At 39.5% G+C, this 15,091-nt stretch overlaps 1 protein-coding gene across 1 annotated transcript; it reads left to right on the plus strand.

Moving 5' to 3' along the window:
* Nucleotides 1-2,185: 2,185 nt before the first annotated feature.
* Nucleotides 2,186-9,707, plus strand: DCTN6 (dynactin subunit 6; the record flags this gene model as incomplete). The annotated part of the gene is made up of 7 exons (XM_083356955.1): nt 2,186-2,208; nt 3,570-3,634; nt 4,063-4,168; nt 4,886-4,974; nt 5,476-5,523; nt 7,691-7,833; nt 9,435-9,707. 7 exons carry the CDS (start codon nt 2,186-2,188, stop codon nt 9,531-9,533), a joined length of 573 nt encoding a protein of 190 aa, XP_083213081.1. The 3' UTR covers nt 9,534-9,707.
* Between the last annotated feature and the right edge of the window lie 5,384 nt (nt 9,708-15,091).

The following is a 15,091-nucleotide window of genomic DNA, read 5'->3' on the forward strand; positions in this document are numbered from 1 at the left end:
GAATAGGTAAGTCTTTAAGTCGCGCCGGAAGGTGCGGAGGTCGGGGGCCATCCGGATTTCAGTTGGTAAGCAGCACTCTGTTACGCAGCACTCAGGATTCGACCCGCCAAACTGCCAACCTTCTGATCAACAAGCTCAGCGTCCTAACCCACTGAGCCACCGTGTCCCTTGCTATGTACATAATGAGAGCCAATTTGATGTAATGATTAAGGCATCAGGTTAGAAACTGTGAGTTCTAGTTCAGTCTTTGGCACAAAGCCAGCAGGGTTACCCTTGGGCCAATCACCTTCTCTGAGCCATAGGAAAGAGACAATGGCAAGGCTGCTTGCTTAGGCAGTCTCTGAGACTGAAAGAAATAAAACAAATATACATAATACTATATAGTTATCCTGTTCATCAAGATTTGAAAACTTTGTATTTATTTTTAAATAACTTTTAAAGTTGGTCTTAAATTAGAATTACTGTTCATTAGATTATTTTATGTATTTTATCGCTGTGATTTTAGATTAAATGCAAATAAAAATCTTGAGAGACAACCAACGAGATACCAAACTGTTCCACTGTCCTTATTTACCAACGCTAAATGCCAATGTAGGTCAGAAAATGGATTTCCAAGACCTATAGCAGCTAGATATAGATCCAAGACCTAAAGCAGCATCCTCCAATGAAGCAAGCGGAAATATTTAATTTGTGAAGCCACTATGAATCTAAATAAAGGGTTATCCTGAACAAACTTCTATCCATTTGTTGAAGATGTAATGTGCCATTCTCAGAGTGTTGTCTCTCTGAACAAGATCTGAGAATGTGGCAAATGCAAAAGGCATTATCTCTGATGTTTGCAACACCAGGAATTTCTCCTGGTTTGTTCAAGATGGGATCTTTCACCTAATCATCTAAAAGAGCCTTGGTGGAGCAGTGGGCTAATGCCTCCTTAAGTAACACCAGCTGCCTGCAATTAGTGCAGGTTCGCATCCCAACAGGCTCAAGGTTGACTCAGCCTTCCATCCTTCTGAGGTAGGTAAAATGAGGACCCAGATTGTTGGGGGCAATTAAGCTGACTTTGTAATAATGCCGCTTGGGGTGTGTGTGAAAGCCCTAATAAGCAGGCATATACATAGAATGAAGGCTACTGCTAAGCTTGTAAGCCGCCCTGAGTCTTCGGAGAAGGGCGGGATATAAATGGAATTAAAATAAATAAAAATAAATAAATAAAATGCAATGTTTATTTATATGAGGGGCAGTGAGCAGAAATGGAATGGGACACATACTGATTTATAGCTTATGCTTCAGAAACCCAGCTACAAGAACAAAGAGACCTCTCTTATTTTTCCAGCAAATGTGAAGTAAGCAGTGCTCCAGCTTTACAATGAAAATTTTCTTTACCCTGAGATATAAAGAAGCAATCTGTTCAGTCTTGGTTGAGAAAGTATTGAGTATACCCAGTCTAAGAAAGATGAACGCGTGTGGGGTCTTTGTGCTGCCTCCCAGCCAGGAACAGGCTACCCCCACCCCTACCTTCAAGTGAGTACTAAATCCAACTTGCTGTCTTTCCCCAATGCCATCAGGATGGAATTAGTTCTACTGCAGGGCGACAGATACTGTGAAAAATAATTTTATCCAGTTTGGAACAGACATTTTTTGGTTACTGTCAATAGTGCTGCTTTATTTTAATAACAAATTATTAAATGCATTATGAACTATTACAGTAAGCAATAATTCCTGTACTGATTTATTCAGCAAAGTTATAATTGTGTAAATATATAGACACATATAATAAAATAACAAATAACACATATAAATAAAATAACAAAATGCAGGCACACATATAATAAATGAAATAACAATAAATGAATAAAATAACAGTACCGGTAATACTATTACACAATTATAAATTGATATAACGGTAATTATACAGTCCATAACTGTATTACATAATTGCTGTTAAACTTCGGCTCACTTTTCGTTTTAATTGCAATCGCCTTCCGTTACTTGCCACTGTCCTCGATCGCCTGCTCCTTCTGCTGATTGCAAAGAGCGCGCGCGACACCAGCGCCTCCTGTTGCTCGGGCAACCGAGTGCCAGGCTGACGAGTTGATTGCCAGCCGCGCGGCTTCGATCTGCTAATTCCGCCATATCTGCAAGGGTGTCTCGTCGCAGGCCGAGTAATGGATGGGCGAAAAGGAAGATGGCGGAGAAGGTGCAGAAAAGGTAAGGGGGCTGGCTGGCCAAGCCTCTGTCTGGCGCGATTAATCTCCGAAGCCACCCCCCCCCATATGAGTTATTTTCTTTAGATTGTTACTTGGCTCCGTTGTTTTCAAGGCTACAATTGTGTATGTGAGTGTACAAAAGGAACGCCCCGGTTCTTTACAATCGACCGTTGTTGCTACTAAGCTGCTGCAATAAGGGTAGTCTCTGAAAGAAAAAAGAGATCGGACCTGCCGATAAATATCCGTTTTCAAATAAACCCGCAAATAATTCAGTCCAGTCGGAGAGGACGGAAAGCGGGAAATAGCTTCTCCCGACGCCACTCGAGAAAGCCTTACATCCAGCTGTTCGTTCCGTGTTTTTATGCTTCAATTTCGGATGTCACTGTGTACAGGAGCGTGGATGATTTCTGGAAGGTTTCCAGTTTGCTGAATATCTTGAATAAAGCCTTGCATTGATTTTTTTTTTTACGTTTGACTGAAATCCTTTCTTTATATTAGAAGAAGCCAAGCCATCTTGTGGATATTCCTAAATAGTTCTGGTAGAAAATGAGGAATGAATGAGAATCGAAAGACTTGACTGTGAAAGTGTGTTGTCGTTTTCCTACTATTTAATATTATTCAACATTTTCCCTAAGTATTTTAAGTACTTGGCATTCATTGGCTTGTGTTGTTGTTGTTAGTTGCGAAGTCGTGTCCGACCCATCGTGACCCTATGGACAATGTTCCTCCAGGCTTTCCTGTCCTCTACCATCTTCTGGAGTCCATTTAAGCTCACGCTTAGATGGCTTAGAAATTCTTAAAACAACTATTAGGCTTGAGTATTAATATTATGCTTGGCAGGTCGGAGGCTAAGGAGATGAGCTAAAGCTTTCCATTGTTTTTTACAACGGACAGCATTTTAATAGTGTGAGACTAGGAGCTGTTTTGTCAATGACAATATATCTCCATGTCTAGTGTTTCAACTAGAACTGAAGTTAAGGCAGTATTGTGGTTTCTCAATAGTGACCTAGCAATGTTTTATTACTGATAAAACAGCTCCCTACCCTCAAACTGTCAATTAAACTTAAACTGTCATTGCAGGCCTTTATTGGTTAATAGCTGTGATACAGAATCTCAGGTTACAGAATTCCTCCGTTTTGGGACTTTTAAACTATTACTGAGCATTTCTGTGGCTCAGGATTGACTCTTTTCGTCACTGTTGCTTCATACACTTTTTTCCCCTAGGTACAGTCAGATAGATAGAGAGCTTTCTATCCTTTTTAAAAATATGTTTCCAAGGATCTGGAACTGTCTGATAGTGATGAGCCCATGCAAGACAGAAATGCCAACCATTGTTACTGTTTCTATATATGTCTTTTCTAGTGTGAAGATTGCTCCTGGAGCTGTTGTTTGTGTGGAGAGCGAAATCAAAGGAGATGTGACTATTGGTAAGAAAAAATAATTTTATAGAACAATAAAGTTGGATTAGCACAACTTACTTAACTTGATTATTGAATTTTGCCATTTTGCTTAATGCTGCTGCTATAATTCTAGTTCTAAACTCTATTTATCATTCATGTTGCCCTCTCAAAACATGTGGATAACTCAAATAAAAATGATTTTTTTAAAATTCAAATGTAGGACAATAAAAATGTTGAGGAAAAGTTGCAATAAATGGTTGTATGATAATGATTGTGATTCTTCTTTTAATGTATAAGTATTACACCCATTTAAAATGTATAGAGAGGGCTGGCAGCAGTCATATGTTGACTGAAGCAAATTGGTATTTTCAGATGAACTTATGCTCAGGATAATATACTTCCTTGAAATACATGATATATGAGCACTATATCAATAAGTACGGTATTTTTTATAGGACCTAGGACAGTGGTTCATCCCAAAGCCCGAATCATTGCAGAAGCTGGACCAATTGTGATTGGGGAAGGTAATCTCATAGAAGAACAGGCAATTATCATTAATGGGTTAGTATAATTTTATCAACTTTCTTAAAACATTTATTCATTCATTCCACTTGCATGGAATCATATATTGATTGTATTCACTCAGGTAAAAATTGGCAGCCTGTAGCCATTGAAATAGTTTCATACTACCTTTAGCATAAATTTCTTCTTTTTATTTTCAACATACAATAGATCTTCAGACCTGTGATCTTACCAGAGAAAAAAAATAAGATTTTGGAAATATTAATTGTAACAAATACCATAAATTCCGTGAATTTGAAAATGCTAAGTATAAAAAATATAATGAATTCATTGAATTTGTACTGCAGAAATTGATCGCTGGAAGTTTAATAAGCTTTTTCTATTCATTTGATGACCAAACATTTTTAGTATTGCCATCATGAGTTAAATGCAAAAGCAAAAACATGTCTGAAACTATAAGATAACCAAAGTTTAAATTTAAATTTTCCTGTAAACCTATTCCTATTTTAGTTTTCCATAGCATATCTTTGAATCGCTATGTTATGATTATTTTGTCAAAACGTTCTTGCAAAATGACATCTGTCCCAGTATTCTGGAAGAAACTTGATTGACAATTAGGGAGTCTGGTTGATGTAGAATAGCAGCTTAAAGGTTCAAGTTAGTATCAAACTTCGAAGATAAAATTCTTGGTTTTAAGGGTATGACATGCCTGTTTTTAAATACAAAAATGTTAAAACACCTTTTCCATCTCTACAGCTATCCTGAAAACATTATTCCTACTGCAGAGGAAGCAGGAAACAAACCGATGGTCATTGGCACTAATAATGTGTTTGAAGTTGGCTGTTGTATCCTTTTGAAGAGTAAATTAAAAGATTAGAAGTATATATGCATTTAAGTATCATATAAGCAGTAATGTTTATATGGTGCAAATAACAAAAGTATCTGTGATTTAGTCTTAGATCCCTAATTTGTGGCTGAAGAGAATTGGTTGCGATGTATATTATTTGCTGTTGTGGTTTCAGTAAAAAAGATAAAATATTGTTATTATTTTTCCACACTTTGTTAATTCAGTAGAGAAAAAAATCTCACTGATTCATTGCCGCTAAATAAATATCAGTTTGTTACAAACATAGCATAGGATGCTTTTTAACTACATTGACTAAATGAAAAAAATAGGGAATATTAGTTCAGATTCTTTTAAGTGTTAGTAGTAGCTATAAAGTTAGGATGATGCTCTCCGGGATCTTTCCTGAAGGCAAAGGAGCTGCAAAAGATCTCCTGCTGTATTAGGGAGAACTGGGGATATAGGAAACATGCAGGCAAATATTCTTAACCATGGCTTGCAGATTCTCAAGCAATGAAAATAGGAGACAACAATGTAATTGAGTCAAAAGGTAAGTATCTGATGTTGAGTTTGTACAGCTTTAGAATAAATAGGAATATGGCAATCATATTTTTTATAAATATTAATTTTCTAAATTTACAATCATGAGTACTTAATAACCATGTGTTGTCTAAGTCTATTGGTAATTCAGTGGTACATATTACGTTTTGCAGTCTAGTTCCAATACTGCACCATCCAGTGCTTCCTTGGTCCTCTCTTCTGGTGGTATACATTTTTCCACACTGGGCAAATATAGTTCTTGTTATTGTTAACACGTATACAATTAAATATAGACATCTTCATCACATTTTTCTGTATTATACATAATATGGATAGTGTTGGTTTATAATATCTTTTCTAGCCAGAACATATCTCAGTTGTATTTGCACTTAAAATCCATTGTTCAATCAATACCCTGTTTTTCCCGCTTTTTAAAACTTAATTTTCCATCAATGTTCAAAATATCTCGTCACTTATAATTTTCTCATAATAAACTATATTTGGGTAACCGAAAGCTTCCCTTATTCAAACCCTTTTAAAATTTCCTGTCTCATAACAAAGTATAATATTCTAGTTACAAATCCTATCCTTCTAATTATAATAGTACTTTTATTTCTAACAGTTATCTATTTTTTAACCATAATCAAACATCTGTTTAATAGTATAATATCCCATCTAATAGGTCAAAACCTCTATTTTCTTCAGTCTTAACTCTAGCTTTCTTCCTTTGCCAAATAACTTTCCAAGTCAGTACACTTGATTCATCAAGTAATTCTTCCTCTGTTTTTGTACATATTGTTTGGAATGAGGAAGAGAATTTGATTGAAGTATTTTTGGAAGAACGCTCAACCCATTTATAGTAGTGCAACAGAAGAAAAATATAGAAAAATTACCTGCTTTGCACTGGCAATATATTGGAAAAGCCAAACTGGGTATGCTGTAAAATGATGCTAAGCAGCCCATGGATTGCACATAGCATTTAGCAAATACCATTGCAAATGCTACCATCCTGGCACATTTCCCAGCACAAGGCTAATTATTTATTTAATTTGCTATCTCACCACTGAAATGAAGGCATGTGCGCTTCCTGGAGGCCACTTAATAACAATAGCACTTAGACTTACATGCCACTTCACAGTGCTGTATATCCCTCTCTAAGTGGTTTACAGAGTCATCATATTGCCCCCAACAATCTGGGTCCCCATTTTACCATCCTTGGAAGGATGGAAGGCTGAGTCAACTTGAAGTGTTGAGACTCAAACTGCCGAACCGCTGGCTGTCACAGATTGGCAGAATCAGCCTGCAGTGCTACATTCTAACCACTGCGCCAATCATCTAATTAGTAGTCTGCCAGGAAATACATATGATTGCATAGGGCAGTGGTTCTGAACCTGTGGTCCACGGACCCCTGGGGGTCCACCACATCATCACAGGGGTCCAAGAACGCTTGAAGAAACGTTATGATTTAACTCTTGAGTTAAGTCTTGGTGGTACATGGCTGTGATCCGTGGCCACCAAAGGCATTTAAAGGAGGTCTATGGTGAAGAAAACGTTGAGAATCACTGTCAGGGAAAGGATGCTCAACCACCACATAGTTGTTCTCTTGCAGTTTGGCAATGAGATGATTGATAAATTGCCAAAGAGCCCACAACTTCCACAGCAGATGGAGCCACAACCAGAACAATTCTATGGTCACAGACCTGTTCCCTTGGGGAGGAGTGCCATCTCATCCAGAGTTGGAACCAATGCAGATGATCAGCCACATGGTTTCTGGACAAATAGCATCTCCATCAAATTAGGAGGATTTTATCTTACTCTGGACCTACAGCCTCTAGTGGAGGATCACAGTATTTCTGGTCTGGCTCAGGACAGAGATACATAACTAAGTATCATCTGTGTACATTATGCTGCCTGCTGTCATGGTGTAGAAACTTTGTTCTCCGCTACTAGACAACACATCAGCTAACTGCCTGAGTTCTAGGAGGAGAAGAGTGGCACGGTGGCCAATCAATATTTGCTTGCACCTATGCTTTTACCCGACCATTTAGAAAAAACTGCCTAAACACAGAAAAAACTGTAGACTTAAAAGATGTTTCTCTCACACATACACACGCCTCTTTGCACTGGCTCTTGCATATCTCCATCAAGGTCACCTTTCTTACTCTCTGCATCTACAGCATTTGTTGGTAGAAATGTGATCCTGACAAGCGGCTGCATTATCGGTGCCTGCTGCAATGTCAACACATACGAAGTCATCCCTGAGAACACTGTAATCTACGGAGCGGACTGCCTTCGTCGAGTGCAAACTGAGCGGCCACAGGTGAGTAGGCGACAAGCGTAGGGCAGGGCAGCTTTGAGTACTTCAGTCACCAGATTGCCCGATTTGTGGGGTGCGATTTTAACAATCCAGTCAGCGAGCAGAGCCCTGAAACATGTGCACTTGCTGTTTTGTATCCCATTCGTATGCTGTTGATAAAGAGTTCCTACTCTGACCTCAGATTTAAGCAAAAAAGCGGGGAGATGTCAAAATCTTGGCAAAATAAGTAGCACTAGATAGAGAAGATTATAGTGACCAGACAGTTTGGTCTGAGGGTCCAGTTGAAATTGGAGAGAGGAGCATCTCTCTTTCTTGCCTTTTCTTTTACAAATCACCATCATCTTTTGTGGATGATCAGTCTCTATTTCTCCAAGGATATGGGACACGCTGTTTGATGAAAGAGCTTTGTGACTTCTGTTAATGACCTATGATTTCAGATAAACAGGCAAACTGATGTTAAGAGCCTTGGTGGAGCAGTGGGCTAATGCCTCCTTAAGTAACCTCAGCTGCCTGCAATTAGTGCAGGTTCGAGTCCCACCAGGCTCAAGGTTGACTCAGCCTTCCATCCTTCCCAGGTAGGTAAAATGAGGACCCAGATTGTTGGGGGCAATTAAGCTGACTTTGTAATAATGCCGCTTGGGGGGGGCGAAAGCCCTAATAAGCAGGCATATACATAGAATGAAGGCTATTGCTAAGCACATTGATTTGTGCTTTAGATTGTAAGCCGCCCTGAGTCTTCGGAGAAGGGCAGGATATAAATGGGATTTTAAAAAAAGCTTATGTTGTCACTTTGCAGTGTTTTTTTATAGTGCTACTATTTGTCACTATAGTTTGTGAATTCACATTTCATAGAAAAACAGAAACCTGCTTTTAAATCATGATTCCGGTTTCCTAGCTTGCTGAAGAAGGAAGGAGCCAGAGTAGCCAAGGATCGGACGATGAACGACAACTGACACTCATGTCCATATTCAGACCTAGCTAAATAGCTTTTCAGTCCTATCTTCCTCAGTATGAAACAATGGAGAAGGGCTTCAGCATTTCCTCATAAGGTGTGGAGAACTGAAGTAATTTTGGGAACGTTGCTGAAGCCATCATTGCTTCATAGAAAAAGAGTGGCTTAAAATATGTCTTATATTTGTGAGGAAGACATTTGTGTTGTGTCCTTTGAGAGAACGGGAGATTGGAAAGCAAATTTTCTTAATAGGAATTGCCTTAAAACAAGTCAGTCCCTTGATAAGTCTAACCTAATGACTTCAACACAGATTGGTGATAGCTAACCATACATTTTAGGCAGGAGTCTTCCAGCTATGAAAACTGAATCTCTGAAAGGTTGATTGTGTGGCATTGTCCATGAAAGAAGCTATCGCATCTTTAATGCTGAGTTAAAGCCTTCTCTTCAAGTCATTGGACAGCTAGATACGTTGCATTTCTGTACCAAAATAAGCAATTGAGTCTTCCTCAGATCTTTTGGATTAAAATTTCTGTAATCTGTGAGCTTTGCCCATGCTGATGGGGATATGTGGAGATTGTGATCCAGTTGCTTCTTCTAAGCAGATGCATTTGGATTCATGTATATTTTTCTAACATTGCGCTGTTTCTTTTAGCCACAAACATTACAGCTGGACTTCCTCATGAAAATCCTCCCAAATTATCATCATCTTAAAAAGGCTATGAAAGCAACATCAACACCTGTGAAGAGTTGAAAGCCTTCCTAGATCATGATCAGAATTATATCGGAGATGTATTACCTTCTTTCTGGACTTTATGTTTGCAAGTACTAACTTTTTTTTTTTGCTTAGTCTGGAAATTTAGTCATACAGTTATGCAGCTTAATTTTATTTATTAAAATGTAAAAAATAAAATGTGTCATTGTTACATTCCCCTTGATAGTTTATATTTTTTAGTGGATTTAATTATCTTTATTGCCTCTGTTTTTCCTTGTTAGTGAAATCAGGATGACCATTCATTTTCCCAGTAAACCTGACCCAGAGCCTCTTCCTTGCATACAGGGGAAATAGTCCAGTTCATTTGGAAGGCAGCAGACTACTGCACAAAAAGAAGAGCTTTAAAAAAAGACTTGTTAATTTCAATAGATATATTTTAAATTACTGCATATCCTTAGTTCTTTCATTAAATAATTGAAATTGTACGTGTAACTTCAGACAAGGTCAAGCAAATGTGTAGCTCATCTGGAGTGGATGTCATGAAGGCTTCATGTTGTGGCTTCAATCCAGGCCTGTTTTTATGCATGCTACATGTAACAGTGAAAAAAGATTCTGCTGTAAGAAATACAAGTGCTCTCCTGTGCATAACATTGCAATCCTACATTCCCTTGGAATAAGCCTCACCAAACATAGTTGGGACTTCATTTTTGTATAATTTCCAGAGGTAAAACTTTGTTAATCGTTTTAAACAATATCACAGTCTTCATAAGGCTCGTGTTAGGATTACAGTCCCTGTGTCAAGGTTGAATTGCTAAGATGCTTGCTAACCTCTGTTGCTACTCAACCTGCCATAGAAACAGGGGAGGGAGAGCCTGGGAAAGAAAGGAGAGTTTCAAGATCCACGGACCCTGAAACCCAAGGTCACAAAAGCAGGTGTCTGACAGAGAAGTGGACCGTTCCCATAACAAACAAAGAGATGTAATTGGGCAACATGGACACTGGGGGAGTGGGGTTAAGAAAAGCTATTATTAACTAACCAGATTTTCGTGCAGGAAAACTAGAATTGATTTTGCTTCTTCAGTACCGAGATGTGTATTCAGTAAAGTTAATCTTTTATGGCATTTCAAACCTCTAAAGATTCCTCAATGTTGACTTCACTAGCCGGATGGTTGACACCCTATGACTCTTCTCAGAACATATTAATTAAACCATGCAATAATACAGAAAAATAAGCATTTATAACCAAGTTAAAAACATTGTTAGCCTTTCCTCTAAACATACTGTGTGTGCAAACAAAGCTGTCGCTTACCCTTTTGACATGAGGATCTATGGAGCCACTGGAACTAGATTTTTCCTACAGTATATTCAGTGGTGGAAGAAAGCCCAGGAGATTAGCACTTCTCAAAGATGTTGAATGCCTTGTTTTTGCACTTCCCAATACTCTTCCTAAAAGCTTTTTAAACAGAGTTGTAAATAGTGTTTACATTTTTCACTGTTTCACATTTTTCCGAAGCTAAATGTCTCCTGTGATTCATTTTCTTTTGGGAACAACTTGGAAGCATTTCTTAATGCCAATATTTTTAACATGCAAAATGCATTTAAAGAATTCCAGCCAAATCAAATATGTATTATAGTCATAGACCATGGGTCGGCAACCCACGGCTCTGGAGCTGCATGCGGCTCTTTCAGCCTTCTGCGGCTCCCAGTCCTCCGCCATTTGCAGAGACAGTCTCTCTCTCTCTCTCTCTCTCTCTCTCTCTCTCTCTCTCTCTCTCTCTCTCTCTCTCTCCCTCCCTCCCCCCCTCCCCCTCTCTCTCTCTCTCTCTCTCTCTCTCTCTCTCTCTCTCTCTCTCTCTCTCTCTCTCTCTCTCTCTCTCTCTCTCTCTCTCTCTCTCTCTCCCTGGCTCCTGCCTTTGCTGCATCTCCGCAGGAAGCAGGAAGCAGCAGAAAGCAGGGCAGGAGAGCCAGCCCAATAAGAATGTGTGTCAAATTGTCCGAGAACAGTGTGAAGCCAGTTTGCCAGGTGAGCAGAAGATCAGAGAGGGAGAGAAAGAGGAAGAGAGAGAGAGATGGAGAGAGAGAACTCATACACAGCAGCCTCTCTTTTTAATTAAACTCTTCAATCAAGTTCCCCCCCTCTTGTGCGCACACACGCGTGTGAGTTTTGCGGCTCCCAGTGTTTTTTTTCCCTCTGGGAAACGGGTCCAAGTAGCTCTTTGAGTGTTTAAGGTTGCCGACCCCTGTACTAGACCAACATGAGGGTGAGCTATGGTCAATTGAAAAGCATAAAAGGTACATCGGAGTCTAAAGGTGCTTTTTCAGGAGGCAACTGGACTTTCTTGTTTTCCTTTGAAGACATTTCGCTTCTCATCCAAGAAGCTTCTTCCATTCCCCACCATCTAGTCAGAGCTGAAGAAGCTTCTTGGATGAGAAGCAAAATGTCTTCAAAGAAAAATAAAGTCCAGTTGCCTCCTGAAAAAGCACCTTTGGGACAACCATGACCTGGATGACTTGAGAATCTCCATAGACATTTAGCTATGCACTTTGGGATGAGCACCTCACCTTTGAAGGGTGAGGAAGGAAGAACGGATTTCCAGAAAACATTGCAGACTACAGGAACCATTTGTGCTTCAGTTTGAGATGCAGACAACACAGACTCATCCCCAACAGCCCGCGCCTGTCTTCAACAGTGAAGGGACAAGGCAAGAAACATCCTGCAGCCAAACCTCCAATGGCCTCAACGACTCTAAAAAGAATGCAAATGACCAGCTATCTGCAAGGAATATAAATCCTTCCATTCCCCATCCAGTCAGAGCTGAAGACGTTTCTTGGATGAGAAGTGAAACGTCTTCAAAGAAAAACAAGGAAGTCCAGTTGCCTCCTAAAAAAGCACCTTTGGGACAACCATGACCTGGATGACTGAGACTCTCCACAAACATCAGTGTTTATGGAGTTTAGAAACATTTTCTAAAAGCTAAAAAAAGTATTAAAAGTATATAAAAATGAGTCTTAAAAAAGAAAACAAAAGGAAGGTTTAGAAGTATTAGATGGCTGTAGGGGAGCATAAAGGTTAGTATATGGCAGGCTATCACAGTACAGAGTGTACTACTGTGATGAACTAGGTGCTCATGTAGTCTAATTTATGGCACCGTTCATCATCTGGTGTATTTTATTTGCTACGGCACAGAGACTGACAGCGTTATATGTTGGGGCAGGATTGGTATCTGAAAGCAGCAGAGAGGTAATAGATTTGCCCTCTGCGCTCTTGGTATTTGTGCAGCAATGGTGAAATGAGGCTAGTATAGTCTCTGTAATTCAGGCACTGGAGAAGCACAGAAGTCTGTCTTCTGACTTCTCTCCAGAGTCATAGTCCTCTGGATAAGGACTCTTCCTGTCTCAGCTTTCAAGGACAGCAGAGGGGAGGGTATGACATCAGGCCAGAATAAAGTTTCTCTGGTGTTTAGGTACTTTGAGATTAGTTAAATACCATATGTCATAGGGGAGGCAGAGTACCTGTTGGATTCACTGGCAATGAAGATGGAGGACCTGACTAGATCCAATTGGCTTTGGGTACTTGTAATGTATCAGGGACGCGGTGGCTCAGTGGGTTAGGACGCTGAGCTTGTCGATCAGAAGATCGGCAGTTTGGCGGGGCGAATCCCGAGTGCCACGTAACAGAGTGAGCGCCTGTTACTTGTCCCAGCTTCTGGCAACCTAGCAGTTCGAAAGCACGTAAAAATGCAAGTAGAAAAATAGGGACCACTACGGTGGGAAGGTAACAGCGTTCCGTGCGCCTTTGGCGTCTAGTCATGACCACATGACCACGGAGACGTCCTCGGACAAACAGAGATGAGCACCGGCCCCTAGAGTTGGAAATGGCTAGCACGCATGTGCAGGGGAACCTTTACCTTTACTTTTACCTTTACTTGTAATGTGCTATGTGTTCACAGAAGATGAGATGCTAAGTTCCCGAATCCATGGTTCTTTTCCAACGAACACTTCTTCGCATAACCCTCATCTGCACAATGTTCTTTCTCACTGGGTCATAGCAGATCTTGCTAGGGCATCCCAGTTACAAGATTCAGTGTAGTTTCCTTGTAGAATCCTCCTCGACTGAACAAGAATGTACACAGAAAGTACAGGAAAAAAGCAAAATGAATGTATTCAGATACCGAAAGACTTAAAACCTTATGTTAACTTTGGAGACAGAGATGAGCTTGTTACTTTGAAAAAAGAAGAAGTGGTATTTCAGAAACTAAATGTAGTTACAGAATGATGGTCTCACAATGTTTTTTTTTAAATTATTTTTTCAACATTTTAGATTATTTATGGTTAAGCATTGTTAATAAATAGAAGGGGTTATGTAATTATGTTTTGTGGACAAATGGAGATAATCATGGAAGACTGAAAAAAGGATATCTGGATAAAAACCTGAACTTGACAGCTCATCTGAGAAAAGCACCTGATAGTTGGTTGTATCATCAAATACCTTCATATTCCAAACAAAAAACATCCTTCTGATAGTCCCAAACCATGCAATTCTTAGATGCTTGTCCATGATACTACTGTTTTATGGACTAATTGGAAGCCACACGAGGCACCACTATGCCAGTTTCATGGGTAACCTGGCGGGGATGAACTCAGGAATTTTATAATACAATTTCCTTGATCAGTAATAGGGAGTTGCCCCACCTAAGACTCTTTCAAATGGCAATGGAGGAGGTCTCTTGATCACATCTTTGCTACCCAAAGCCCACTGCCAACCATCAGAGCACACCATGAGCAGCCAGAGACATGTTTAAGACATCACACTTTGCCATAGGTCTACTGGCAACACTAGTCTCCAATGGGGACTCTTGATCCTGTTTACAGGGTGCTCATAGCCTTAACATCTAGGAGCATAATCAGAAGCCAATCACTGAGACCAGAAAGCCATCCAACATTGGCCATATGAATCCACTAACTCCCTCCATCTCTAGCCATCCACTTGTTTCAAAGAAGAGCTGCTTGAGAAAGCCAAGAGGAGTCACACAACTGGATTGATACAAGGAGATGCTTCACATCCAAGCAAGGTAAAGTGGAAGCAAACGATCCAACTCTTTTAAAAGATCAGCACTGAACTTTATCTGTGTCAAAAGCCTATCAGGTATTTGTACACGTGTGAATTGACAAAAAAGGCCAAACTTTGCTTAGGCAAAACCTTTAGGCATATACAGCAGCGGGTTCTCTATTAGTTACAGAAATGTGAAACCCCAGATTATTTTCCAAACCTCTGATACTTATGGCAAATTTTCTCCCCCAAACTGAATCTTTTGATTTTCATTTAATGTAACTTGGGCAGATACTCTGGCCCTATTCAGTAGTTGTGTGTCTTCTTAAAACTTACTGCCATCTGATATTACTATATACTTGATCTTTTCTTTTAATAGCATTTGTTGAGTTCCAATTAAGGTGGTAAATTGCTTTAGTTTACAAATACATAAAATGGACCGTGTTCTGAAAAAGAGAAGATGGAAGGCAGTGGCAAATTTGGAGAAGTTCATGAAGAATGTAAGTACTTTTTTTGTCCACAAAATCCTTTTTGTGATAACATACAG

This window comes from Vipera ursinii (genome assembly GCF_947247035.1).
Source record: "Vipera ursinii genome assembly, chromosome: 2".
Classification (NCBI taxonomy): domain Eukaryota; kingdom Metazoa; phylum Chordata; class Lepidosauria; order Squamata; family Viperidae; genus Vipera; species Vipera ursinii.